Below are 27,812 nucleotides of genomic sequence, written 5' to 3'. Positions count from 1 at the left end.
AAAAACACATTTTGATACAAGTCTTGAGGGTTGATTAAATTGAGCACTACTCTGAATTAAACAAAAGAAATGCACTCATTGTAATACACAAAGTGGTTTTATTCCTGTCTGGGTGCACCGCTTTGTGGCGGTGCGGCTTGCCCACTCGGCCAGTATAATTAAGCCAAGCACACTGCTGACTGGAAACACAGCTGAGAAATATGACTGATGCTCTCAGTGATGGGAGCTCTCGAAACCCTCAGGCAGAGGATTGGTGTGAGGGTTGTGGAACAGAGAGTGGTTTCCATCACCCCAGGGAAATTTCTGGAAGGAAACATATAAACACACGAGTGAAGGCAACAACATGGGGATTAACCATTGGTATTCATCCCATGCCATGGTGTTATGTAAACCCTGCTGAGAGTTGAGAGAGTATATGGGTGCAGGCAGTTTGAGACTCACCTTGGTGCGGATACGCAGATGAGGATATGGCACAAATTCTGGCTGCGAGTGCGAGTGCGCCTGCATCTTCATGTAGGCGTTGGCCATGCAGACACCAACACCAGGGATGGCCAACACAATGGTCAGTATCTTCCAGGTCCTCGCTGTGGAAAACACAACCAGTGAAAGGACATGACTGAAGCACTAAATAGAGCATGTGATGGCAGTGCATGCTGCTGTAACACTTATCACAAATACTAGAACAAGGTCTAGATAATGAGATGTAAAAACACATTTTTAGATACAAGTCTTGAGGGTTGATTAAATTGAGCACTACTCTGAATAAAACAAAAGAAATGCACACATTGTAATACACAAAGTGGTTTTATTCCTGTCTGGGTGCACTTTCCCCTCGGGGATCAAAAAAGTATTTCTGATTCTGATGGGGACAATGAAAAAATAAATAATAGCAGCTGTCTCTCTACAGAGTCCATATCAATAATACGATATAATTCCTGATGATTTGCCAAAGAGCAGTAATGTGCAGGACATCTGCCAGCTCTGCAGACATTTCAGTTAATGTTCAACAAAAGGCTCCAACTATATGTGACCCAGAGGTGCAGTTGCATGCAGAAGCTCTGAATCTGGAGGCTTCGATGCATTTTGGTTGTAGTTGGTTGAGAGGGACAGTAAAGACACACTGACCTCCACCCTCATGGCTTGAATGTGACGCAGCAGCCAACACCCGACGAGCGGCCAAGGCAGCTGGAGATAGAGACATCTATAAAAGTGGAGAGGGAGAAACATTTTGCAGTATATTTTGCACCAGAAAAAAAAGTTTAAGAAATGAATGATCCAAGTTTTTTCTTCTATTTATTGTAATGTCAAAGGAGCAAAACAAACAACAGACCAATGTTGAAATAATGACAAGTCAACTAAAGAGAACCTCTACACAGCCATTTAAACATCATATATTTCTCATATATAAAGTAATTTGTAGAAGAAATGTCATATAACCCTCTACAAACAAGCACTATCCATAAAACAGCAGGCAGTTGAGGCTGGGCCTACTAGTGTTGCTGTGAATCAAGAGTTGTGGTAACCCTACTGTAATTAAAATATAAGAAAATTTGGTGGAAACTTACTATTCTTCAAGCAGGCAATATTTATTATCCTCTTATTTTTCTGGTGAACCCGGTGCTCACTTAATTTTCTCCTTCTTCCTGCTTGTTTGTCCTTCAGTCTGTCCTGATCTGAACTTAGTATGTCAGACTCCTCCCCATTTCAATCTGTCCCTGCGCCAAGAAACTTAGTTTATATTTGGGCAAGTGCAAAGGCGGGCTGATATGTGACGAAGAGGGTGGGGGAGGAGGTGTGTTGGTGCTGCAGAGGACATTCATTCTACATTACAAAGGCTGAAATAAGGGCTGATTCTTCCTCATTAATGGCCCACATTAATGAAGGCCTTTCAGGTTTTTGACATAATCAGCATGTTAACTTTCATTTTTGGTTTCAGTTGGAGAGCAGTACTGAAAGCCAGTCGTTCACTGAAAGCACCTGTGGCTCAGTTGTGGGTCACAGGTGCAGAATAATTTCCAGTTTATTCACATTTTTTTAATTTATTAATCACATATTATTGTAAGTCCTTTTTGGTCTGTGTTACCTCGAGATTAGATGAACACTGATATCCTGAAGGGAAATATTTAAGCCATTGAGGCCCAGGTAAATCCTGTGGGTATATGCAACTCGTGCAAAAATGTTTACTTAAATAAAAGTTATATTTTTAATTGTAAATAGTGTAGAGGCCTCTTTGGCTGCTATATGTAACAACACCTAACCGTTTCCATACATATAATAACATCATACCAAGGTATCTTGTTGTAGTTAGAAATAGTTTGTTGGTATATGTTGTTTTAACAGGAAAAGTATCTTGTTAGTTGGTCACAGAAGAAGAAAATGTGTCATTATAACATTATAATATATATATATATATATATATATATATATATATATGTAATAAGTATTAGAAACTTAATGAGAAATTGAGCAGATCTATTTCTTTTCTTAAAGAGGCCTGTGCCATTACACTGCTGCCCCGAGCCATGATGACTTTGAATTATATGAACATTTTTGGTAAACCTAGAGGTGAATAAACAACACAAATCTTAAATAAAATTGTATATAAACCAAGTGTTTTAGTTACATGGGATTTCATTTGCTAGTTCAGTGGGGACAGGAAAAGCTTGAAAGCATGTGTATAAGACATGAAATCATACAAGCTGAACAGGCTTGGGGTACTGTATGGGCTAAGTCCCATAATGATTGATAAGTGAAGTCTAATTCCAGTCTTTTAATTACTTCACATTTAGTTTGGTCCATCCAGCCTTTGCTTCAGTGTTGACTAGATTTGTTTGGTAATCCAGAATCCAGAATTGTGACCTTTGAAAAAAAAAACATGTAAAAGAGACTGTATTCATAGTTAAAAAATCAAAAATGCTGTCATTTTCTTTACCCTTAAGATAGACTGTCCACAAAGTGGGGTAGTGTTGCTGTGAGTACACTGTCCTTAAACACTCCATCAAGACTCCTGTCCTTTGGTCATTTGTGTTATACAGGCTCACTTCAGCAGTGGGGTTCCTTCCTCTTGGTTATAGTTCACTAGTTTGGACTGCTGAAGTGACTGTTTAATCTTTAAAATAAAAGTTGTCATACATTTGGATTTTGGCTGATTAACTTCATTTATGTTTTAAATTTGAAAGAGCAAAGTCCATTTCACAACTTTGAAAAGTCAAAAAATTTAATGAGATACAAAATGCAGCCTTTATGGTTTGGAAAAAGTTTTATTTAAATTTAAATTATTTTTGTACTGTATTCTCCCCTCAGTTGAATGTTAATTCTTGATTTGCACACTAGTAGTAATGCCTTTGTCGTCTCTGTCTGGGCAGCTTCAGGCTGCAGTGCAAACAGCAGCCAGAGCCAGCAGTGATGTCAGCCAGTCATGCAAGCAGCCAGTCTGAATGTCTAGCACTTGTGTTATTGTGGGCAGAAGTTAAACACCATCTCAGTTTGAAGACTCCGTGCACAGACATGTGCTGGCAGATAGACACATGGAGGTCTGCATGTCCTGCAGGTGTGCTGCTGGAGCTGGAGAGGCCAAAGATCCAGTCCCTCCAACCTGCAGACATGTTATTAAGATCATGGCTTCATTGCCAGCTTTTACAGGCATAGCCTATATAAGGCGGAACCTAACTTTAACATGTATCTGTGAGAAATAATTCAATTAGAAATGACAAATGAGATGTATGGAATATAGAAGTTTCCAAACCCAATTAAGTCTATGTAATATTTCTATTGTTTTAAAGCCTGGTGTGTTGTGGAGGCAGCATTAAGAAGAGGGACGCTGGAGGCTGGGGGTCTGGACAGGCTGGTGAGGAGAGATGGCTCTGTGGTTGGCACGGAACTGGATTCCCTTATGTCAGTGGCAGAGAGAAGGACCCTAAATAAACTGTTGTCCATCATGGACAATGCCCGCCACCCTCTGCACAGCACATTCGTTAGGCAGAGGGGTATATTCAGTGGCAGACTGCTGTCTCAGTCCTGCTCAACAGAGACTGAGGAAGTATTTTGTCTCCCAGGCCATACGGCCATACAACTCCTCCCAGCGGTGACGGGGAGAAATTGAATACTCACCTGCATTCTGTCATTAGGCTGCTGGACTGACAGTTACTGGCTATGTCAGTCTTATGCACAATTTGCATTTGTATTTGTTTATATATTTATCTTCAATTTGTATTTTATATTATCCACAGTAATCATTATTCTTGCACTGTTTTTTTACTTTTTAATCACCTTACATTTGCACTACCTCTGTTAGCATATAGTGACAGCTCCCCGTAGTAGTTCACTTCACTTCCTTCTCCAGGCATCTTTAAAAACCTCCTCAAAGCTCACCTACTCTCTAAGGCCTATGGTCTTTAACATTATCTCCCCCTTTTTGTGTAAAGCGTCCTTGGGTCCCTTGAAAGGCGCTATATAAATCAAAGTTATTAATATTATTATATTCTTGGTATTGATGTTTTGTATGTGTCGTATAAGCTACTGGATGCCTACATTTCCCTCGGGATCAATAAAGTATCTATCTATCTATGCAAGCGGGTGGCAATGTTGGTCTGTCAGTCGGTCCAGCACTTTGATGCAGACTGAAATATCTCAACAGCTACTGGACAGATTGAGATACAATTTTGTACATTCATGGTCCCCAGAGGCTGAATCCTAATGACTTTGTTGATCGCTTGACTTTTCCTCTAGGACCACCACAAGGTTGACATTTTTGTTTTTAAGTGAAATGTCTTGATTAATTCATTATTATTACACTACATTTATTTGGCACATTTCAAACAAATAACTACAAGCATGTTCAGTGCTACAGTACAAGTGCTTAGAGATTTATTTAAAAGAAATGAGACACAAGTAAGTGATAGTAAGGATTGTTGAGATGTAGTCTGAAAAGGTCGATTGGATGGTTTGCTGTAAAATCTGGTACACACATTAATGCTCCCCAGATCATGAATCGTAATGACTTAACTTAGCTTAACTTTTCCTTGAGCGCCATCATCAGGTCAAAATGTTTATTTGTTTAACACTGTGGATTATTACCAAATTACTGCAAAACAAATGACAATCATGTCAGCCTTAGCTACACTTGATAATGTTAATCAAATGTTAGTTTACACCTGCGAAACATCAGCATGTTAGCATTATCATTGTTACCATGTTAGCATGTTGACGTTAGCAGGAGAGTGTCTCTCCATTACTGAACACAGCAGCGTTTTTGTTGCCAGGATGATGGACAGTCACATACAGGAAGAACAGATTCAAAAGGTTTTCTACCCGAACCTGATGAAGTACACCATTTCCACCTGTGGGTGTGGAGTTTGTACACACACAGCAGCCGGAGGAAACACCACAGACTCAACACAGCAAAGTGCACAGGACAGACAGACAAACACTGAATGATGTGTAAATTAAAAAAAAACTATGATCTCCAACATCATAAAGCAAACACAAATTTAGATTCTATATTTTCCAAAAGTATTACACAATTATTATTTCTGACTGTATTACCAGTTTGACACCACTTAAACAAATTATTAATATAAAGCGTGTGGGGTTTACGTCATGAAGTATGGTAAAGTGTGTTTTGCAAATAAAAAAGATGTGTAAACTGAGCTCAGGTGGGTTGACTCTCCACAACATCCCTTAACACCCACACACCCCTGTCTGTGTGTCCTTCATGCCAAGAGAAAGACAACTGCGGATTGTGTGCAATGCAGTAAGTCCGTGTGATGTTGGACAGAGGTGAAAGCAGCCTGTCCCGTCTTTCCCTTGTAAATCTGTGTGTCTCTCTCTTTTCTGGGCACTTAGCTACCATATTTCTGCCGTCACCTCAGAGCAGCTCAAATCTCAGCTCTTTATTGAAGTAATACTGTTTTGGACCTTTTTTGATCTTCATGCAGATAATTTCAGGATGTTTTATGTAGTTTTGAAAAAGCAAACCAGGCTGAAAAACATAAAAATATTCTAATGCTGAACTTTGCCTTGCAGTTTCATTTCCACGACTGAACTGATTTTAAACTATGGCTTTAAATTACTACACGGATGCTGCTATCTAATTCTTATTACTGCAAAGTAGGATTGTACAATAAATATATAATGGAAAGTATCTTGAGAATGTGCTGGTATGAAATGTGTATAACAGTAGAATGATGTCTCTAATTGTGAGTGAGTGAGACTGGGACTGGCCTGTAGGGTAACTGGGTGCAAACACTTGAACAAACCATGATGAGGAGTCAGAATCCACCATCAATATTGTCCCAGTCGGACTGAGACAGCAGGGGATTTGGAGCGATGCGAGGGCCAGCATTACTCTACAGTGGAAACTTCCATACACTGTGCATCACATCAGCAGGTCCCGTGCAGACAGGGGGTGGAAAAAAGAGTTCAGTGTCTTTTGTCTGCAGTGTGGATGTTTACTTACAGTCTGACACAGCAAGTAAGCTGGACACTTTGCTCAAGTACCGCTGACAAGTTTTATACAACTAGGTCAGAGTATTTATTTATTTATTTTTTCAATTCAACATGCCAGTGGAAATGCACAGTACCACTGACTGGCTGCTAGTGGCTGTGCATTAATAGTTAGTGGAAGCCAGTTTAAAGTTTAAAATGTTTATATTAACAACGGGTCACATGACTGGACTCTGCGGTTCCTCACAGCGCCACAGAGTTTTATAGCATCTTTCAGCTCATTGTTTTGGTTTTACGGTGTTGTGTCGAAGTCTGTTCCACATCAGATAGTGTTCCCCTCCCATTAGTATAGTGTTTCCAGTAGTGCCCCCTGTGGTTAGGGTTAGGGAAAAGGTGGGGGTCAGGTTAAGGTAGGGGAAACACATTGACGGGGGAACAGGGACAGTTCACTCTCACTATTCTTATAGCGTAGTTTTCTGAAGCCGCAGGCCTGGTATCAGCGAAAGGCTCTATAAACCCACTGCACACTACCGCCCCGCACCTAACAACAGACAGACACAGTTAACGTTACATACTGGAGCATTTGGCAGCTAAAGAACCAGATATTTCACTCAGGAGTTGGTAGAGTTGGCATTCTGGATATGTAAACTGTTTGCAAACAAGTTTGCCATATCAACTTAAAACATTATAACATGTCGATGCCGTTTAAGTCACATGCTTCATGTACATCATGATTGATTCGCTAAGTCTGTTTCCATTGCATTTTGTCACATTTTGCTTTTAACAATACACCAACTTTTCCACCTCAGTCAAGCATAAAAACTTATTTTGCGATATTTTGATTACAGATAATTTATTTATTAGTTATTTTCTTTTCATGGGTTTTGTTGATATAATTTTTAAGAAGGTAATACAGACCAGCTTTATCCTTAAATAGACCTAACAGTTGCCTCTCTGTCTGACCTCTGGGAAAAGATACTGTATCATAAAAATGATTTGATGAGTTTGGTAGGCCAGCTGGTTTGCTGTACTCTCTCAGTCCTCTTTCAAACTCTTCCAGCTGACTTCAGTCTTAAAGGGACAGTTCACCCCCAAATTAAAAATATATATTTTTTCTTTCACCTGTAGTGCTATTTATCCATCTAGATTGTTTTGGTGTGAGCAGCAGTTTTGGAGTTTTTGGTAACTCAAGATAATCCACAGATTTGTTGTGAGCAGTTTCATGTAGGAACTATTTTCTTTCTACCGATAGTTCCTACATGAAACAACAAACAACAAATCTGTGGATTATCTTGAGTAACTCATGATTTCTGGAAACAGACATTGCTCTTAAGTTATTCAAATGCATTTTTTTGGCACTTTGAGCACCACAAGCCGAGTTCCATATAGACCCATTTTATTAGAAAAATGCAGACATCTCTACGGCTGATATCTCCAAAACTCTGCAACTCACACCAAAACAATCTAGATGGATAAATAGCACTACAGGTAAGAGGAAAAATATCTATTTTTAATTTTGGCTGGGAGGCTGATTTATTGTAATTTTTCACATCAGCTCTGAGCTAAACTGCCCAGTCAGATGCAGGTTCAGGCGAAACACCTGCATGAAGAGTGTGCCAGCACCATCACTCTGTAGGTCTTTGTGTTCTTCCCCTAATGTGTACACGCTACATGGAGCTGAACATTAATATTAAGCCCCCTGGAGGTGGGCCACAGTGTCTTACAAGCTGGAAGAAGAAGATCATAAAACCACTAATAAACACCACTGTTCCAGTCCCCGGGCTAAGAAAAAATTCAAGACTAAAGTTATTTTGGAGTTCTTTTCTCAAGAGTGAAAGTTTTCATTTTGCCAGTGAAGATGTTTATTTTACCAGGCTGTTCACTTCACCAATGTGAAGCTGTTCATTTTCTCTGATTTCATGAAAGTGTTTAGTGTTTGGAGATTCAGTTGAGATTATGCAGATTTCAAACCTCCCAATGAAACTGCCCCTTACAGCCATTTTGTGTTGTGTTTGTGTTTATTTGTATTTACCACCAAGTGGAGCATCTGTATTTGAGGTAATTGACAGACTTAATTGAGGAAGTTAATGTAATCAGGTAAAGGTGTTGCTGCTTTGTTATAGAGGCACACAGTTTTTGACTGAGCTCCTGTCATGCTGCGTCTGTGTTTATGCCTTCACTATGAACATTTTGGTACATATTGCATCAACTGGTGAGCTGTATTGAGCTGTATAATAAATTTGATTGTTGTTTTGTTGATGCACACACTGGGTATTTTATAGGAAGCAGGATACCAGGGTAAATTTGCACATGAGTATATTTGCTACAGATTAAACATGGAAGTAGAGCAAATGTATGTATATCAGCATTCATTGTAAGTCACTATGTACTTTTCTGTTCTGTTGCAAAAATGACTGTTGAAAAACACTGACCAGGGGCCGGTACAGTTGAAAATGTTACATCTTTGTTGGGAATTAAGTGGTCAACTTTATGAAGATATATGAAGTTATTAAGTCAACCTCCAAAAAATGTTTTTACCTGTTTGGTAAATCTGACGAGCCTAAACATAATCCTGAGTCTATCCTTTACCCTCAACCAACATGCCATTAACCATCCCGTTGGATAAGATCCAAATCTCCTTACTTAAGAGATTTTTTCACCTTTTTTCGTCCTTAAAGGACACATAAGGACAGCACACGAACACACACAGAAGGTAATTTGTATGTATACATCGGGGCACATAATGTTTCTAATATGACAGACCACAGTGAAACTGCCATCCAGATGTGCCTCCACAGACACTGCTCTCCTGTTCCCTGTTCTCATGCTGTTCTCTGGTGAATGAGCCAACACAGCCTGCATCACCTCTGACAACAATCAGCTCCTCTTTGCAAAGCTTTGACATATTGTCTTGAAAAATGTACACTCTCCTTATGGATCTGGTTGCTTTTTTAAATAGGGACCTCTTAAACATGCAGACAGATAAATGTTTAGAGGTGAATCATGGGTGAAGGAGTCATGAGTCAGACGTGGGTTATGTTATTGTCTTATGCTCAGTACCACCAGGGAAGACGATGTGGTGGTCTGCACATATGACATCAGTTTTCCTCAGGTGGCAAAAACAACAACTGGCTTCTTTCAAAGCATAACCATCATATGTGGTTCTCCAGTCAGACGTTTGCATTGAGCGCTGCCGTGCCTGAGGTTAAGACATAAACTTAAACATTACATTAAGAATTGGCGGTTATACAAGGGACCTCCCAACACTATATAATATGAGGATGATCCTGGAGCTTGGTGTTGATACCACCATGGGCTAATGCTTCTTGTACACAGTCTCAACAGACTGTAGTCACAACCTATGTTGCCTGTTTTAAGTGAGATTACAATGCTCTTCTGTAGAAAACCATGGAAACTCCTTGAGATGGCAGCGTTGAGGGCTATTTCTACAGCAGTATAGTGTGTGTGTGTGTGTATGTTTCCACATTAAACATTTATTGTTGCATGTTTTTCACTAAATTGTACAGTGCTTGCCCCCCCCCCCAACACACACATACAAACATGAACACAAAAAGGATGTAATGTGTACTTTGCAGTTTTTAGTGTCCTTTTTTTTTACCAGGATGTTTACGTTACTTAAACAAATTATGTTTGCTTGCTCTCATTCTTTTTCCCTTCTTGTTTTTAGAAGGTGTAATGTTTACTCTATTACCCAAGAAAAACAGGTCTGTTGTTAGCAGTCTTTGACACAGGCGAGTTTGTTTTTAGGAGGGTTGAGTTCACCCCATCTGTCAAAACCTAATTTTCTACAAAAAATCTAATTAAATCAAATTTTTCTGTCTCCATTTTCATTTTGCACAAGTTTATTATTGGACAGTGTATTTGCATTATGAGTACATCTGTGAGACTGTTGCGTGTTTCTGCGTGTGTAAGTGTGTCTCTGTGTGTGTGAGATCATGTGCAGGACGTCATCTTGCTTTATGGAGCTGCTAACTGCTGTTCCTGATGCTTTTCCATCCTGACAAGAATTATGGAGAATAATTATGGAGAAAACACTGTTGCGTGTGTTTAAGACCCTCTACTGTGGTTCGGTGGAAAGCATCCTAATAGGGTGCATCACCAACTGGTGACTCTGCCAGACCATAGAGCCTTAAAGAGAGTGGTGAACTCAGCAGAGCATACCATCAGATTGACAGTCCCCACTGCGCAGGACTTGTACACAAGAAGGTGCAGAACCAGAGCTATTAAGATTATGAAGCATCCTCACCACCCCAGCAACAGACTACCACTGCGCTCAGGCCACAAGGCCAACACAGAGAGACTAAGAAAAAGCTTCTTTCCTTACACCAACAGGATGGTCAACTCTGTCCACTGACCTGCGTGCATCCTCTGCCTTATCTGGCACATTGTCCTCATTGAATCCTGACATTGCATATTTGTACTTAGAACATATGTACATTTCCCATTTTTAAATATACTGTATATATAAATTTGGTGCACGCCTCATTGAATTTCAACACACATGTTATTTGTGTATATGACAAATAATCCATTGAATCCTGAATCCTTGACTCTTGAGTAAGTGACAGAAAAGTCAGACAGCAGACAGACATACTGGGCGTTTGCTCTTTAGCTCCGCATTCACAGAGAAGACATTGCTCTCTGGCTCTTAGTCTACTGAAGGGAACCCAGTTGCTTTGTTATTTTTATTTCCTTCTCTACACTTGTGACTTTGGCAGAAAGCATTGCATCTATACCCAGTAGAGCAGTCAATCATAGTGCATGATAAATTATCAGATAGTTAGTTTCTGACTTATGCTTTCAGAAAAATGCAAATGATGCTACAATAAACCTTTAGCTCAAATCTGACAAATCTCATATAACCTGGGTGCAACATGCCAAGCAAGGAGATGGTTAAGAGAGGGTGTGAATTTTGACGTGCAGGAGAAACTACGAAATCTCAGTTTCCTTGTGTGTGTGAATTCTCAGCTAATGGAAATGGACCAAAATGGGCCTTTGGCTTTGCCCAATCAGACCAGAGTGTGTGCGCAGAGGGCAGGACTGGGCAGTGGGAGTGTATCAAAGAGAACACCATATATAAGACATCAGAGGTAGTCGTACTTTAAGCATCCATCCATCAGTTCATCTGTTCATCAGTTGGTCTCTCTGCTCTCTATCAGTGCTGCTCAGTGTTTTGTACCTGGTCTCCTCCATCATGCTGGTTCAAGCTCTACTCCAGACCTCACTGGTTCTCTGGCTGGCTCAGCAAACTCTGCAAGGCGGTAAGAAAAACAAGGGATTACATAAGTAAAGACAGAGCACTGGTTGTATAGCAAGATCACAGTTTTATAGACAATTTTCTTCAGTTTTTGTCAAATTTGAGATTATTATTTTAACAGATTTAGTCATTTTTCAGCTTGTCTTAAACACCATGTCAGCACAAAGACTATGATCAGGATCATTTTTATTTCCTGCGCTGTTGTTGAAAAACATCTTATTTCTCTTTAATACCTCTGCTGCCATCTCATGATAATTAGTAAAAGTATTATGTATAATCACTTAAAATGATCAGATTTATCTGATTTGATTGATACTGTGCACCTTTAGCTTATTGGTTGGAAAATATCTAATCATAAGGTTATAAAAGATAATATTGCTACAAAACTGAACAAAAAAAAATGACAACACTTTTGACCATATCAACATGTAAAGCACAGACTGGTTCTTTCTGCACAAACTTGCAATAATTTTTGTTAAATTTTCATTGCCATAGTTGTATTTACACAATTAGTAAGTTATGGCTGTTGTTGATGTGATAAGTTGATGTGTTGTTGTTATTTTGAGTGACAAAGTCACTTTATCAAAGAGTTTACATTTGTCAAAAGCAGTAGGATTTCACCTGATGAATCAGCATCTCCAGTGACTCACTCTCACTTACTTGTTAAATATCATGTCTGTGAGATTTAGGGAGAAAAAAGTACTGGACGTTGGCTCCACCATCAGTAATCCCGCCAAGTCACTGCAGTTTATATTATCTAATTTCTTTGAATCAAAGGAGGTGATGAAAAGGTGGCAGAGGCAGGTAAAATCTGACGACCAATCGTGACATGAACTAACAGGCTCCACACAGTCGCTCCATTTAGTCTCATCCTCTATTTCCATCAGTGGATATCTGTTCCTCTCTCCTCCTGTTGCCCAGTCAGGTTGCAGTATTCATGAAACACTATAGTGGCATTTGTGATACTAAGTAGTATTGTCATCTACATGTCTCTCAAAGTACTTACCTTATTGGGAGTAGTATTTAAGTAGGTAAAGGTAAAGGTGTGAAAGTAAAGTTAATCAAAAAATTACTGACACTCCATCAAACCATCAAGCCAGCACATCTTTGCTTAAAAGAGAAAATAATCACTGTAACATAACTCCAAACTGCTCCTGCAGCAAAAAAAAAATCTATTATTTTTGAAGGCAAATAAATACTATAAATCTAAAAGACCTCTTTAAACAAGTCTGTAGAAATTCAGTTTTGTGCACTCCTGCACATTGTTTGTTCACACTGTGTTGTATGGCCATTCATGCTTCATTATGCATTATTGTCATCATTTCCATATTGTGGATGCAGGGTTAACGTGTATTTGTACTGATCTGTTTATTATGTCTGTAGTTTGGCAATTGTTAAAACATTTTTTTGTACTTTTTAGTTTTTTTTTACTGTAAAATAGCAAGCATGTCTTTTGGTCTATTGTATACTGCATGAGCCATTTTGAATAATTTCACATAATAAATTTAGGTCCTTTTGATAAATTAAAAGAACAAATTGCCACTAATGGTACAATGATATTGTGTATTAAATTTTTCAGGGGTTCGACCTGAAAGTGTATCCTGGGGGAGAGCGCTGCCAGCCAGAGGTATGTCACAAAGTTTTTATATGTTTTTAACTTCTTCAAGCATGTATATTTGTTTTCCCCCTTCATGACAATGTAATTTATGACTTTTGAAGGTCAGCTGGCTGCTAACTAGCCAACTTTGGATTAGCATTGTTAGCTTTGAACATTAGCGAGACTAGCTAGGCTAGATTGTATGCAATACCTAATTTTTTTTTAGTTTGTAGCCACAGACCAAGACGTCATAATATTATTAACTCCTGTCTCTACTTTTGTCTGTTTTATTGTTTTTTGTCAGGTGTTGGCATTGGAGTAAAACCGGGAGGTCAGTGGTTTTATTAGCATGCATTAACAACCAATTACACCACATGGTTAACTAATGACTAAAGTACAAATGATGCCAAATGATTAGCACCTTCGCTGACTGATTTATAGCTTTGTGGATATCAGAGCTGCAACTAATGATTATTTTTGCTATCGATTAATCTGTCGATCATTTTCTTGATTAATCGATTAGTTGTTTGGTCCATAAAATGTCAGCAAATGGTAAAAAAATGTTGATCACTGTTTCCCAAAGCCCAAGGTGACGTCCTCAAATGTCTTGGTTTGTCCACAATCCAAAGATATTCAGTGTACTGTCATAGAGGACTAACAAAACCAGAAAATATTTGCATTTGAAAAGCTGAAATCAGAGAATTTGGACATTAAACGATTAATCGATTTTTAAAATAGTTGGCGATTAATTTAATATTTGACAACTAATCGATTTTTAATCGTTGCAGCTCTAGTATATGCATTGTTTGCTGTGCAAATCATTAGATTTACAGATAAGTCAGGAGAACAATTAAAGAGTACCACATGTCCACATGTAATATTTGTGTTAACATCAAATTTACAACATACTCCATCATATACAGGTGTACTGTAGGTAACATGTACCTGGATGTTGTAGCATTTACAGATGTGAAATTAGTTATGTATCAGACATCTTTTAAAATGTCCTGAGGGTTCACGTTAAATGTTAGTTATCACTTTAGTTTGCCATGACGCATAATCTATATAATGAATGTAAGTGAAATGCATATTTCTTGCTTCAAGTTAGGACAAATACACAGCTGATGGACATTAAATGGCATAATAAAATCATCAACTGTTTCTTTTTCTACAGTTGCAGGTGCTCTTGGAGCACTGGGGAGCCGATATGGCAGCAAAGCAATGAAGACTGGAAGTATGTTTGACTTTATGTTTAACTTTCTGCACACAGCATTGTTTTACTGTACATTACGTTTACCACAGATGAGTAATGTTTTCATTTATTCTTTTAAAAAAAAATCTTAGTTGGACGTTATCCAGGGGCTCAGCTTGGTGTCGGTAAGTTGTCTTAGGAACAAATCTTTCTTGAAGTTTAATGAGACCAAGTGAAAGAATCCTCCCTCCAGTCCTGATGCACAGAAACAATCTGTGTATCTAAAGTCTGAATGATGATACTTCTTGGCAGACTCTGCTGTTCAATGTGAAACGCGTTCTTTTTTCACAGGAGAATACAGAGCTCTTGGATTAGGAGGTAGAGCAGGTTTGAAGCAAGGTGGATATGGAACCCAGGGAGCCTATGGTACATCAATATAACCGCTCATCAAACACTCACAGCCTACAGCCTTTTATCATCTTCCCTTGACTTCTGTTGTAGATTACTGATTTGCTCTATTTAGATAATGAAACATGTTTATTAAAATACGACACATTTTTGACCATGTCTTTCTTGTGATTGCAGGTGCCAGTCTGGGCACAGGAATGGCTTTGGGGGCTGGACTTCCAAATGGACTGGGACTGGGTTTGGGCCAGGGAGGGAAACGTGGTAAGATGCATGAGGGAAAGTCTTAGATAAATGTACCTATTGGATAAATGTATAGACCATACCACACATTTATAGAACACACTGTTAGCTTGATAAAGAACATTTCATTGACAGTCCAGCACCTGCAGGTAAAAGCCTGACTCACTGCTATTTGAAAATCTGCCAGCTGTAATGATTGTGGTGATTTTGGTTTCGGTCATTTCACATAAGAGATTTTTGCATCTCTGTTTTTGTCTGTGCTTTTCTCACCTGGTTGAAGTGGACAGGTCTCAGGTGGGAAAAGGGGAAGTCACGCATGTCTGTGCACCAATCAGAGTTTAGCAACATGTGTTAAACTCTTCCTAAATAATAACTAAGTATGTTTTTCCCTAACTTAAAGTTTGATTGTTGCTTGTTTTCTGGGGCTTTAGGAAACACAGTGTAGCCTCCCATAAGTCGTGTTCACCCCTAGTAGCCATAATCTTGTCTGTGCTGCATGCAGATTTTGGCAGAAACTGTTATTGACATTACACTGAAGCAGTTAATTGTCAAAAAGCAGTCTGTGTGATGTCTTAGGGAAAAAGAAGAAGGCAAGGATGGAGACAAATCTTACATAAACAGTTTGGTTTCAACAGTAGAAATCTTTGTAAATAAAAATTAACTCTGTGTTTTTGTGTCTTTCCAGTTTATGGTGCTGGCCTTGGCACTCTGCCAGGTAAGTAATTATGTGCTTTATTCCACGGTTTCCTTATGTTGTTTGCCCAAACGAGAGTATACACAATGAATTACACTCTCTGTAAACCCTATGCTTGTTTGTTTGATAAATCTCAACTAAGTGGCTCTCTGTCATTGTCTGTGAACATGATATATGGAGCAGATTGCATCTCAGCAAATAAATTAAGTGTCCTTGTAAAACAGAGAAAAACCCAGGGCACGAGTGAGGTAATCAGAGTGCTTGTCAGATTTACAGATTTGCTCCATGTCCTCTGAACTTGGCTCTTTGTTTTCTTGCCAGGATATGGGGCTTTAGCTGGCATTGGCTATCCTGGAGCCCGACCAGGTAAGTGATGAATCAGGTCTTAACTCATAACCCCATTACGTCCTCCATTCAGCTCAGATTTGTATGCTGGAGGGTATTTTCTGTGTCCCTATGTCCCATCGCTCTTGCCACAAACACACACTTATGCTATCAGTCATGGATAAAATCAGGTTTATTTGATTGTAAAAAAGAAAATGTGACAATCAGATTGTTTATTAACACATTCTAAGGTAGCTGGGTAGTCTTGCAACAATGTCCAACATCTTTCTTTAATATATTATTTTATCATCGCCTCCACCGTTATAGAGATGCTCGTCTTTGAAAACAAGGCTGTAGGCCTGTCTGGCCTGGGTGTTGGCTTGGGTGTCTCTTGTCAGTTGAGTGAAATAAATTACAGTTCCCCTATCTGCTATCATCAGGAATTGGACTTGGGTATCCCACTGGACAGAGGGCTAAGGAACAAAAACCTGGTAAAATCTTCACCACAGCAACCTGTGATCTTTGTGTTTGTTAGTCTGTGTCTGTCTTTGTCCTGTGTTGTATTTGTCTGTAACTTCTGTGAAATTGGTGTCGTGTGATTCACTGATGTCGCGTTAATGCTGGCTTTTGTTTGCATGAAATCTATCTACTGTAATATTATCAGCTGTTTTATTTTGTGTGCACAGGGGAGATTCACATGCTGCTGTCTGACTGTGTTTGTCTATCAGTGTTTCATCTGTGTTGCATGTTGCATGAGTTCCCCAGCTCTTCTTACCACAGTTTCAATCTGAGCGTTAATCAGAGCTAATCAGAGTTGATGTGTGTGCAGTACTTGGTGTGCTGTGGTTAACAAGAGCTCAAAGGGCCACTGGAAAATATGTTAATCAAACTAAATACACGCTAACAACTCGATAATAAAAAGCTTAAGGTGATACTCTGATAATTGTGAAAGCTGTATTTTGCTCCATTAAGCTTGTTATCATTTTTTGCAGAATCTTACCTAGAACTTTGCTAATTTATTTATTTGAGCATCAAAACAAATTATTCACACACACTTAATTTGCTCTTTGGGAGACATGAAGTTACTGTGAGCCATGAAATGTTGTGAATCTATTACCTTATTCTGGTTGCAGTTCTGGTTCTGGTTCTGTAGGTTTCTACTTCCATGTCTAATCAGTGTTTTACTAAGCTTTGTTTATCAGTTGTCTTTGTCCCACATTGATGCTGTCTGAGTCAGGTGGTGTCTTTGTCTTGTGCTGGTGTGTTTTATGGCATTTCAACAATTTGGGATGGCAACATTTTGTTGTCATGATTTATGTGTTGATGTCATTTCTCTGACTCAGTGAGCAGTATCATGTGTGTCCTCCAAAAGTGTGGCTTCAGTTGTTTGTTGTCTCTTTGTAGTCTCAGTTCCTAATTATACTGATGATTCTGTCCTTTGAAACTGGACTAATTTCAGGCCATAATGGATTTTGTCTTGTCTCTGTTTGGTCTTGAATTGCCTCCACACATTTCTCTGTGGATGATGTGTTATATTGCATTGAATGCTCTGATGCACACATCAGTTGAAAGACAGAACAGTAAATCTTTTTGCCACTGGCCACCACAGTGTGCTGTTGACCCTCAAAGAAACACTGTTGTCGCTGAGCCACTGGGAAGTCATGAATGCATGATGATATTTCTCTGCCAGGTGTGTCTACAACAGATTTGGGTGGACCTGAGATGGCCAATCTGGGCCAAGCTGTTCAAGATCTGAAGAGAGAAAAGAGCAGAGCAGTTGGTCCCTCATATGGAAAAAGAGACAGTCTTGGACATGAAATGCCCAGCATGAGGAAAAACAACATATTTGGTCCTACTGCTCCTGAATTACAGGCAGAAACTGGTTTTAGACCTGCTGTACTGCCACCTGGAAGAGAGGTCAAAAGCCTTGATCCAGTAGTTACGTCATCAAGTCTTGGACCTATGACACCCCTTGATAAACAGAGTAAAAGTCTTGGTTTGGCTGTTTCACAAGCACAAGGAAGAGAAACTTATGAGCCTACGTTCTCAGAAAGAAGGGGCACAGCTAGCCATGGAGCCACACTGGCCACTGGAAGTGTAAGACAGCAACTGCCTCTTGATAAAGACAACATCAGAAGTCTGGGTTTTGCTTCTTCTCAGGTACAAAGTGCGAGAGACTATGATTCATCTATCCAACAAAAACAGCGAGCCCAAAACTGTGGATCCACTAGTGATTTGTCAGATATATTGGGAATCAATCGCCATGAGCTTTTGGGTTCAGAAACACAGAGGATTCAAAGTTTAGTGCCCCAGCCTCATGTTGGTAAGAACAGCAAGCATCTTGGACATGCAACCACACAAGCACAAGGAGAAAGAACCTATCGACTGGCACAAACTCAAGATGTCAGAAGCAATATATTCTCTCTTCCACAAAGTCAGGCAACCAGAAACTATTTATCTGTTGTAGCAGACAGGCAGGGTATCAAAGACCTTGGGCTTGTGGCTAAAGACACAAAGGGGCCTAGAATCCTTGGGACTGTTGCTGTAGAAAACCGTAGTCATGGTTCTCCAAATCTTCAAGTACAAGGAGAGGGGAGCTATGGACCAGTGATCCCAGGTTCAAGTGGAGCCCAAAGTTTAGGCATCACCCCAGTGGAAGGGCAGATACCTAAAGGCTTTACTGCTGGTGGTCAGAAAGCAAAACACCTTTCCCATGCTGAACGTGACATCACAAAGTCAAAAGCTCTCAGTATCCCAGGACAGACTGGGAGGAATATCCAGGCAACAAGTAAGAGCAAAGCTTTGTCTTTATTCACTGTCACAATGTCTTTTTGTTCATTCTTCAGATCTACATTTTATTTTTTCATCTAAATACAACCAAGAAATATTAGTAGTGGATTTCTATCTGACTGTAGTAGCAAAACCTTTATATCTCTTGTTGTCCGTCCATGCGAGTCATCCATGTGGTTGTGCTAGTTGTTGGATAGTTGTTGGCCAGTTTGCCAAACAATTTTTAGCTCAAATGATCAGAAATGTAAAGTTTATTCTTCTGCATGTTTGGCAGATGGCTAAGAGATTTAGGTGCATTATCTGGATATTTATCTGGAAATGAGCCACATGAAAACCAAACCCAGAAATACAGACATTGTTTGCTCTATGATTAAATGTTTTATTGTTTGTTCATTAATAGATGTGTACATTTGATGACTTTTATGATTTTGAAGATGCAGTCAATATATGACTTGCGTATTATATGATAGATGGATAGTATTGTGTAGGTGGTTAACATTTGGGAGCAGATCCCATGCTGTTCCTATATTTACCCTGTTAGCTAACGGCAATGGCACATTTACAGCTGCTTCCATGTTGTCCTGCCACTAGTGGTGTCTTAATCTTTTTGTTTATTGGTGCCTTGAGGTCTGTTTTCATGTCCCTTTGTGTTAGATTAGTGCTGCAGTTGTGCTTTAGGCCATGGTTAGAGTTACTTTCATTTAGTTTTTATTTCTGTGTCATGCTAAACATCTGGCCCATCCCACATGGGATTACAAGACACTGCTATTTTACAATACATGCATCTTCCGTTAATACATATACAAAAACAGTAGAGCAAAATATTATAGACTACTTCTATATTCTTTCCAATAACATATTTATGTGGAATTTGAAATGTACTCTTCAAATAACTACTACATGCCTACAGTTTATCCTGACAAAGGGCTTTTTTTGTGAATAGCCAACTCTTGTGAGTCATCCATATTTACACAATCAATATATGTTTTTATCTTACTAAACAGAGTAAGAATATAGAATATGAACACACAGACCTACAGTATACTACAATGTATGGATTATCTTTGTCTGTGTTTTGAAGCATTTCTAAGCTGTGATCAGTGACACATAACTGATTACTGTGTCTGAGCCTGTCAATAATTATTGTTGTGGTCTTCAGGATATTGTAATAAGTACATACAGTGCTTATGCTGCTTTATGATAGTTGTTGTGGTCTCTAGGTCACGGGCCAGCAGCTGGAGTGACCAGTGGTACTATAAATGTTAAAATCATTAGCCTGTATGTGTATTGTTTGGCATACTGAGTGGTTTCCTTGTATAATTTCACCTTTGTGTGGATGGAGAATCATAGCAATCATCAAGCCTTAATCATTGTAAGGTTGAAACTTCTGACAAATTCCTTGAGAATGATGATTAGTTTCCTGATGTATAGGCTATGACCCAGGGAATATAACTTGTGGAGAGTAAGCCACTAGTAAACTGTCACCTGCATGTCCTTGTGTCTCTGTACTAGTGTGTATAGTACTTCTATTCCTGTGTGCATTGACGTGATAGTGAGCAGCTGTAACGAAAGAGTTTCCCCTCTGGGATCAATAAACATTTGGCATAAAGTCAGAAAATATATAGATGATCAAAAAAAATGGCATGACTTTAACATCACAGAATTGAGGATGCTGACAAACAGAACTAATCTTCCAGAATTTAGACATAAAATTATTATTATTATTATTGAATCATTTTGGTCTCTGTGTTACGGTCCTCGCTGCTAACAGCAATGGTAGCCACATGCTAGTCTCTCAGGAAAACTCTCTGTGTCACTTGAAGTAACAAACCAACTGAGAATAAATCAGAACTCTGAAGCTCTTTCAGCCTCCTTTACTGTTTTTGCTCCCCCCAAAAAACAAAATCAGGAGGAGCATTTTCTTTTTCTGTTGTAAAATGTGTTTGCTTCTTGGTAACAGGATGGGTGTGGCTTCTGATTATACTAAATCAACTGTCAGAAGACCTTTGAGTTCTAGTGGTGATCTGTTTGTTTTTGTGATTTTTGTTTGTGTATCGAACTTAGTCCAGGCAAGAGGGAGAGATCCATTTTCACCCAAGACAAGTTTGGATCCTCCTTCAATAACTCAAAGTCCCAGAGCCAAAAACAATGGCACACTGCTATTGCCTTTCATGCATTTGTTTGTGGAGGGTTTTGTAGTATTCACTAATACCTTGGTTTGTGCATTATATGGCTCATATTTGCATTGGGTTGATTCAGGTGATGATCTCTTAGATCAGAGGTTTAGATCAGAGTTCTTAAAGTCAGTGTTTGTTAAAGGTCCAGTGTGAAGGATTTAGTGGTATCTAGTGGTGAAATTGCAGTTTGCAACCATTTTACTACTGCTCGCCTCACCCTCCCCTTCCAAGCATGTAGGAGAAACTACGGTGGCCGCGAAACTCGCGAAAAATGTGAAAGGCCCTATATAGAGCCAGTGCTTGGTTTGTCTGTTCTGGGCTACTGTAGAAACATGGTGGTGCAACATGGCTCCCTCTGTGGAAGGGGACCTGCTCCCTCTGTAGATAAAAACAGCTTATTCTAAGGTAACGAAAGCACAACGGTTCTTATTTTCAGGTCATTATACCCTAATGAAAACACACTTGTAATATTATATTCCATTTCTGCCAATAGCGCCTCCTAAATGTTACACACTGGACCTGTAATCTCTTTATCTTCACATCACACTATTTTATGATAGTTGGTGTATGTTAAACTGTATCTACAGGTACAATAGGTACATCTAGTCCAGTTTGTTTGGGTTCCTTGAATTTAATACATTTTGTGTTTCTTACGGTGGTCCTCCTGCTGTAAGCAATGGTGAAACCTAATACCTCCAACAATATCTCTGTGTCTCATTGTGTATCTCTCTGGATAACCTATGGTGCATGTAGTGTGTTTCAAGTTGTCACATACAGTTATCTGAAACAAGCAAGCAAAGTTATAAAGCACTTTTCAGAGCAGAAGTTACAAAGTGCTTTACAGGAAGATAAAAAGGGGAAGAGGGAGCTATAGAGACAGAGAAGATAATGTATAAAACAAGGAGAAATAAGTGCTTGAACCAAGAAAGTAGAAGTTATGAAGAGATGTTATAAAGAGATACTGAAAGAAGATTCAGTATCTGGTGTTGTGGTTTTTACGATTCAGTCCAGGAGAGTCAGTGTCCAATGGAGAGGGTGCTAAAAAACTTTTTTTTTGTTCCACTGTCAGCTGCACATGTCAAAAACTCTGTTAACAGCAACCTCTGTATCTTCTGTATATGAAAACAAGTGAATGAGGCGAGATATTATGTCCTAGTTTTATCATGTGTTTAAAATGTGATTTTGATTTAAACATAACTTTCAGCCAAAAACAGTACTGAGTGATCAATACTTGTGTTTTTCTCTATAAATGTTGGCATAAAAAAATCTGATCATGTCCCTCTAGCCCACAGCAAATTACAGGTGATTTTGCTGAGCTTGTGCTAACTTCCTCCACAGGTTATATTGGTGGAGCAGGAAACTATCTGGGAGCAAGCCTGGGCACTGGGGGCTATGGAGCAGGTAATGTTGAGCACTGATTCGTAAAGCAGGAAAAATCAACACTTCTTGCTAGCAGATGGAGATGCTGACGTAGATTGACACTTCCTGTGGTAAAGGATTCCCATGCACTGCCAACAGGTTTGGGACAGGGAGCGTACCTGGGTGGTGCAGCTGGCAAACTTGGAGGTAAGGATGTACATTTTTATTCATTTTTCTTTTCTTTGTTATAATTTAGGGTTTTTTCCTTTTGCACCATGTCCTAACTCTCTCTCTCTAAAATAAAGCAGCAGCTGCTACTGCTCCAGGACAGGGTGGGTATCCCCATGGTGTTGCAGGGAGGTCAACTGGTGAGGATGTGGAATAATTTTACTATCTGTCTCCTTTCTGATGCCTTTTGAATCTCAGTTTGGACTTTTGATTCTAAAGGGCCTCCCCCACAACCCCAATGACCTTTTTCTCCACCTGAATTTGAATGTTCAGAATGTGAATGGAGCTGAGGATGTACAGTAGATCATGTGTCACACAGCAGAAAATCAGCTGTTGCTCCTAATTTGCCTTGTAAACCAACCATTTGCTTGTGAGTCTTACTAGAAAAAACAAGCTGTGTCTGAGTTCATCTTCACCTTTCTTTAAAGGTCAGAGGAAAAGCTGCATCAGTAACTTCCTTTCGTTTCTGGTGAATAATTGATAGCGCTTTTAAAAAAGTAGAAGACAACAACAACAAAGGATTACTCACAAACCATTTCATCATCTCCAGATTTTACTCCTGTGGATGTCTTTTCCTCTTCTTTTGTATGCATGGAAGCCAGACCATCAAAATGATGTATCTCGTAGTAGCTTTTCACGTTTCATATTTGTCCCAAGTTTAATATTGATGTCTTTTGGTAAACAAATGCAATAGTAGTGAGATTCTGTGTCCCCTACAATATGTTTTGAATGTGTGTTATCACAGGCTATGGTGAGGGAGCAACAGGACACCTGGGTGCTGGGGCAGGCAATGGCTTCGGTAAGTGGCAACTCAGCAGTACATGCACCGGGAAATTCAAATTCTAGTCAACTACTCTGCAAGTTACAGAAGGCAACATAGAAGACAATTTAAACTTAAAAACCCAAACTTTAAGCTTGAAACGTGAATTGTCTGCCCGCAATGACCAGGGATCATTCTTCATTCTGTTTGGTGTCAGAAGGAATCTGCATCAAAGCCGTCACTGACAGGACTGATGATATTCAGTTAAGACAGGCTGATCCTTTGTGTTGAGTGACTTTCTTTGTTCTGTTCTCACTGTTGGTGGAGATGCTGGTGCAAAAGCTTTGTCTACAGGTATTTCGCATGCATGCTGAGGACTCGCTTGAACATTTCCTTTCCTTTTGGTACCGGGTACAGTCAGAAATGTCAAATACAGCACTGACTTGAAAAGATTAGCTTTGAATTCAGTTTTTAAAGGTAAATTTTCCTTTTAAATGTTTTAACAAATAGCCCCTTCTCTCAACAGGTTATGGGAATGGTTACAGCGATGGTTATGGAGCTGGTGAGTACCTTTTAGAGAAAAAAGAAGGGTGTTCAGGGGTAACTCAGTCTACTTAAAGACTTATTAGCTCACAGACATGACGCATAATCTAATGCTAATTAGAACTATGTTTCAGGGCTTGGTTACCCTGCAGAGTTAGCTGATGGTGCTGAAAACAAAGCAGGGAAGAGTGAAGGTAACAATTTTGAGGAGGTGATGGCACTAACCCGTAGATGCTTTAACCTGCGACATTTGACAGCTGAAAAAACATTAGAGGCTGTTAAGGAAACACACTTCCTCTGCTGTACATGTCCAGTGTGGTCTTTAATCCACTGGGTGTAGCTATTGTCTCTTATTTATAGAAGCTGACCAGTTTAATCTGATGGTTTCTGACTTCCTGCTCCTGTAGATGCTTTTCACACAATTTTATTTAAATGTGGGAATCAGTTAATGGATGAACAGTGTCTTACGTGCATGTTTATTTTTTTCTAATTTTTCCAGCCCTCAGTACAGGAGGCTATGCTGGACAGGCCCAGGGGGCTTATGGTAAGAGATTTAGGATGGAGCAGCATCAGAGATGACTGTATATTCCTCTGGCTGCCATACACTGTGCACATGGACACAACACATGGAAATACTAGAAAGCACTGAGAGTGTGAATGCCTCCCCCAAGGCTGCACAATCCAATCATTCAATTTAAATTAAACTAGTGGAAAAGATAACACAAACAAACATTTGTCCTCTTCCCAGCTGCAGGCTGCAGGCTCTGTAATGGTTTAAGTTTGTTCAAAGTAACTTTTAGTTGATTATCTAATAAATAGCTGCATAGTTCCTTCCAATCAGATAAAATGTCAAATCACACATGCAGCATAAAAGCTACAGCTAAAAATATCTGTCTACCACATTTCAGTCAAATCTATTACTTTTTGAGAAATCGATGTATCAAACCAACAGACAAGCTGGAGGAAAAACAACCTCCTCCAAGTCACCAACAAGAGCTCAGTATGAATATATTTTCTGTTATGTTTGAAAGCTTGTCACTGAAGCCCCCCTTCTCTTCTTTCAGGAGCACTTGGTGCAGGACTGGAATCAACTGGTGGCAAATATGGTGAGCACTTCTGACATGACCTCACCCTTCTGTTACACTATTAGTCAAGCTTCTGTCGATGTGGCTTTCCATGCATGAGTCAGACAGTTTTTCCATCTGATATTTTTCCTGCAGGAGGAGGAGCTGCTCAGGTTCCTTATGGTAATGCTCCAGTGATTTCTACTGGACTGGAAGGTAAGAGCCGCATGTGTTTGCAACTTCATTTGCAACCGTGATGTAAAATTGAGGACATTTGTTCTAGTACTACTGGATCTAACTTTTGAGTTGTGACTATAAAATACTTGAATAAACAGTATCTCGTTTTACCTCTGCTAAGGGGCCATGACGTAAGCATAATGATAAACTCCAAGTCAGTTTATTGGTGTAGTCTTCAGTCACAGTTTCAAGGGCCTCAAAATGCTGTATGATACAACACCTAAAATAAAACCACACCACCAGCCGAGGGCCCTCAGCAGTTAAAAGGAATAAATTCCAACAACAAAATACCAAATGTACAAAAGTCTCATTTAAATACATCACAACCCCAATCCTGTTAGTTTACAACATCACAGCTACCAGAACAGTTAAATACTTAACAGATCTGTGTCATCCCCTCAGGTGATGGTGGCTACCCGTATGCTGCTCAGCAGCTCGGCCTCGGTACTGAAGGTGCCAAAACCACCAACAAATATGGTGAGAATGACTGTGTGAGCTATAGAGTGTGATAAACTGTAGATGATGGAAAAAGCATTGTTTGGCTGTTTCTCTAAAGCAGCGAGGTGTCGGCTAGTTTTCATTTAACTCCATAAGTCCCAGATAATAGTGAAAACAGATAACAATACTTAAAAGGCTAAAAATAATTAAGAATACAAACAATAAGCAAAGGAGTCATTTACAATGGATTTTTCAATTGTCATGAATTCAGCCAGAAATATTAGATTACCCATGAACATGAATGCTTTCTTTCCCATCTATATGTCTTGTGATCTGAAATATGTTTATGTCTCAGTGTGTTATATCTGTATTGTATTGTAATACTACAATATTTCTGTCTGTTATGACTCATCATTGTTATCCCTATTGAAGTCCAAGTACATATATTTTGTGTTGTTTCAGGAGCTGGTGCAGGACATGGAGCTCAGCAAACAGGTGAATTTTCATGCACTCTCTCTCTCTAACACACACACACACACACACACACACACACACACACACATCTTTTATATCTTTTGTCACACATATCACATTGCAATTCACAGAGATGGTTGCATGAGCATATTTTTAGTATTGGTATGTCTTGCATAATTGAGATTTAAATTTTTTTGTTATACGCTTTAGCTGCACAAATTTCTCCAGGTACTCTTGAAGTCCAAAAAACACCAAATCATGACATACATGTGTTTTGTGTATTTGCCTTTTGTCCTGGTCTGTTTTAAAAATATAACTTCTTTGCTTGTGTTTGACAAGGTTACGGTGCACAGCTAGGAGCAACTCAAGATGCCTTGGGTAATCAAAAAAACCCCAGACTTCCTCATTTATAACCAGCTTTACTCGCTTTGCTGTTTCTGGTGGCCTTATTTGTAATGTCTTGCATAATATTACAGTGACCGCACATAGTGTACTCCACATTCTGCCATGCTACAAAACAGCTTTCATATCTAATTATTGTTTTGCATGTCTCTCAATATTACTGTGCTTTCAAACATATACATTTTTTTCCTGAGTAAAAGTAAAAATGTGGTGAAGCCATTTCTGGAAAATGAACTCTTTACTCACTATTGTTCTTTTTACATCCTCTGAACAGCACTTTTACTTTGCTAAGTTGCTTTCCCACAAAAAGTAACGCATGCATTATGGATTATTTTCCACTCAAGGGTCTGGAGCCTGCATAGTGAGTTGGCTGAGTCCTCTAATAAAAGTCAAAGCCCTTTTTTGCAAGGTTTAACTTAGCTGTCAAACGTCTTTTTCTTGCTGCTACAGTTTCCGTATCACATTCATAACATCGAACTGGGTTGATCCTTTCACAGGAGAGCAACCTGGCAAGTATGGCGGAGTGAACGGTGCCCTCAGAAATGGATACAAAGGTGAGAATGGAAGGTTTACAGTTGGTGCGGGGGGGGGGTTTCCTCTCATTTTTAAAGCTAATCAACTTTGACACAACGGTTATTTCTTATTAAAAAGAAAGACTAAATATATATAACACTTAACTTGTGTATTGTGTGATTTCATTACCACTGCATAAATTCTGTATTCAATATTTCCTGATTCATTATCTTTGTGCCCCCCCCCCCGGTCCTCTTTGTCTCCATCTATAACCAGGCTAATTCAAATGACCTGAACTTCTTCCAAGGGGATAATTTCCATAATGTGTCCAGTGTAGTGTGTTTTTAAAGCTTTTTGTTTAACTCCATTTTGTCCTGTTTTGTTGTCTGTTTTATCTTGTGTTTTATTTTTCTTGACCCTGTTGTCTTTCTTTGTAAGTGGACATTTGTTACCTTTGTCTGTTTGTCTTGTTGGTCCAAAACCTGCAGTGCCCCACCAGTCTTATTCTGTCAACACTGAAAAAACTGGTGGTGATTGAACATAAATAGATGTTAAGTACAAGAAAATTGTCACTATGTTATAAAATAAATATTAAAATGATGATTTTACTGTTTGAATCCAATAAATTATATGTCAAATTATGCTGAATA

The 27,812-nt window shown here is 39.1% G+C and overlaps 2 protein-coding genes across 3 annotated transcripts; one reads left to right on the top strand and one right to left on the bottom strand.

The window, feature by feature from the left end:
• Positions 1 to 78: 78 nt before the first annotated feature.
• Positions 79 to 1,725, bottom strand: LOC122868791 (cytochrome c oxidase subunit 6A, mitochondrial). Its single transcript, XM_044181085.1, has 4 exons — positions 1,566 to 1,725; positions 1,126 to 1,201; positions 442 to 584; positions 79 to 303 (listed from the first exon to the last, which is right to left on the bottom strand). The coding sequence occupies exons 2-4, from the start codon at positions 1,199 to 1,201 to the stop codon at positions 214 to 216; spliced, it is 309 nt and encodes a 102-aa protein (XP_044037020.1). The 5' UTR covers positions 1,566 to 1,725; the 3' UTR covers positions 79 to 213.
• A 9,871-nt stretch (positions 1,726 to 11,596) lies between these two features.
• On the top strand, positions 11,597 to 27,810 carry LOC122868782 (spidroin-1). 2 transcript variants are annotated; one of them, XM_044181070.1, is made up of 25 exons: positions 11,597 to 11,726; positions 13,302 to 13,349; positions 13,624 to 13,650; positions 14,494 to 14,553; positions 14,664 to 14,696; positions 14,863 to 14,937; positions 15,097 to 15,180; positions 15,845 to 15,874; positions 16,175 to 16,219; positions 16,618 to 16,668; positions 17,868 to 18,965; positions 22,483 to 22,545; positions 22,663 to 22,710; positions 22,809 to 22,871; positions 23,477 to 23,530; positions 24,018 to 24,053; positions 24,169 to 24,228; positions 24,534 to 24,578; positions 25,099 to 25,140; positions 25,255 to 25,314; positions 25,738 to 25,812; positions 26,236 to 26,268; positions 26,587 to 26,625; positions 27,147 to 27,203; positions 27,439 to 27,810. In XM_044181070.1, exons 1-25 carry the CDS (start codon positions 11,660 to 11,662, stop codon positions 27,441 to 27,443), a joined length of 2,298 nt encoding a protein of 765 aa, XP_044037005.1. In that variant the 5' UTR covers positions 11,597 to 11,659; the 3' UTR covers positions 27,444 to 27,810. The 2 variants fall into 2 exon arrangements, with proteins under 2 accessions (XP_044037005.1, XP_044037006.1); XM_044181071.1 differs by lacking the exon at positions 11,597 to 11,726 and adding an exon at positions 12,980 to 13,070.
• Positions 27,811 to 27,812: the final 2 nt, after the last annotated feature.

The sequence above is a fragment of the Siniperca chuatsi genome, linkage group LG21 (assembly GCF_020085105.1).
Source record: "Siniperca chuatsi isolate FFG_IHB_CAS linkage group LG21, ASM2008510v1, whole genome shotgun sequence".
NCBI lineage: Eukaryota > Metazoa > Chordata > Actinopteri > Centrarchiformes > Sinipercidae > Siniperca > Siniperca chuatsi.
The sequence above is the reverse complement of the archived record's forward strand: the minus strand, read 5'-3'. Positions and strand labels throughout refer to the sequence as shown.

Coding starts and splice junctions, on each gene's coding strand:
- LOC122868791 (XM_044181085.1), bottom strand. CDS start 1,201: ATGTCTCTATCTCCAGCTGCCTTGGCCGCTCGTCGGGTGTTGGCTGCT. Junction 585..1,125: donor TTCAAGCCATGAGGGTGGAG/GTCAGTGTGTCT, acceptor TGTTTTCCACAG/CGAGGACCTGGAAGATACTG. Junction 304..441: donor ATCTGCGTATCCGCACCAAG/GTGAGTCTCAAA, acceptor GTTTCCTTCCAG/AAATTTCCCTGGGGTGATGG.
- LOC122868782 (XM_044181070.1), top strand. CDS start 11,660: ATGCTGGTTCAAGCTCTACTCCAGACCTCACTGGTTCTCTGGCTGGCT. Junction 13,651..14,493: donor CATTGGAGTAAAACCGGGAG/GTCAGTGGTTTT, acceptor CTTTTTCTACAG/TTGCAGGTGCTCTTGGAGCA. Junction 23,531..24,017: donor TGGGGCAGGCAATGGCTTCG/GTAAGTGGCAAC, acceptor TTCTCTCAACAG/GTTATGGGAATGGTTACAGC.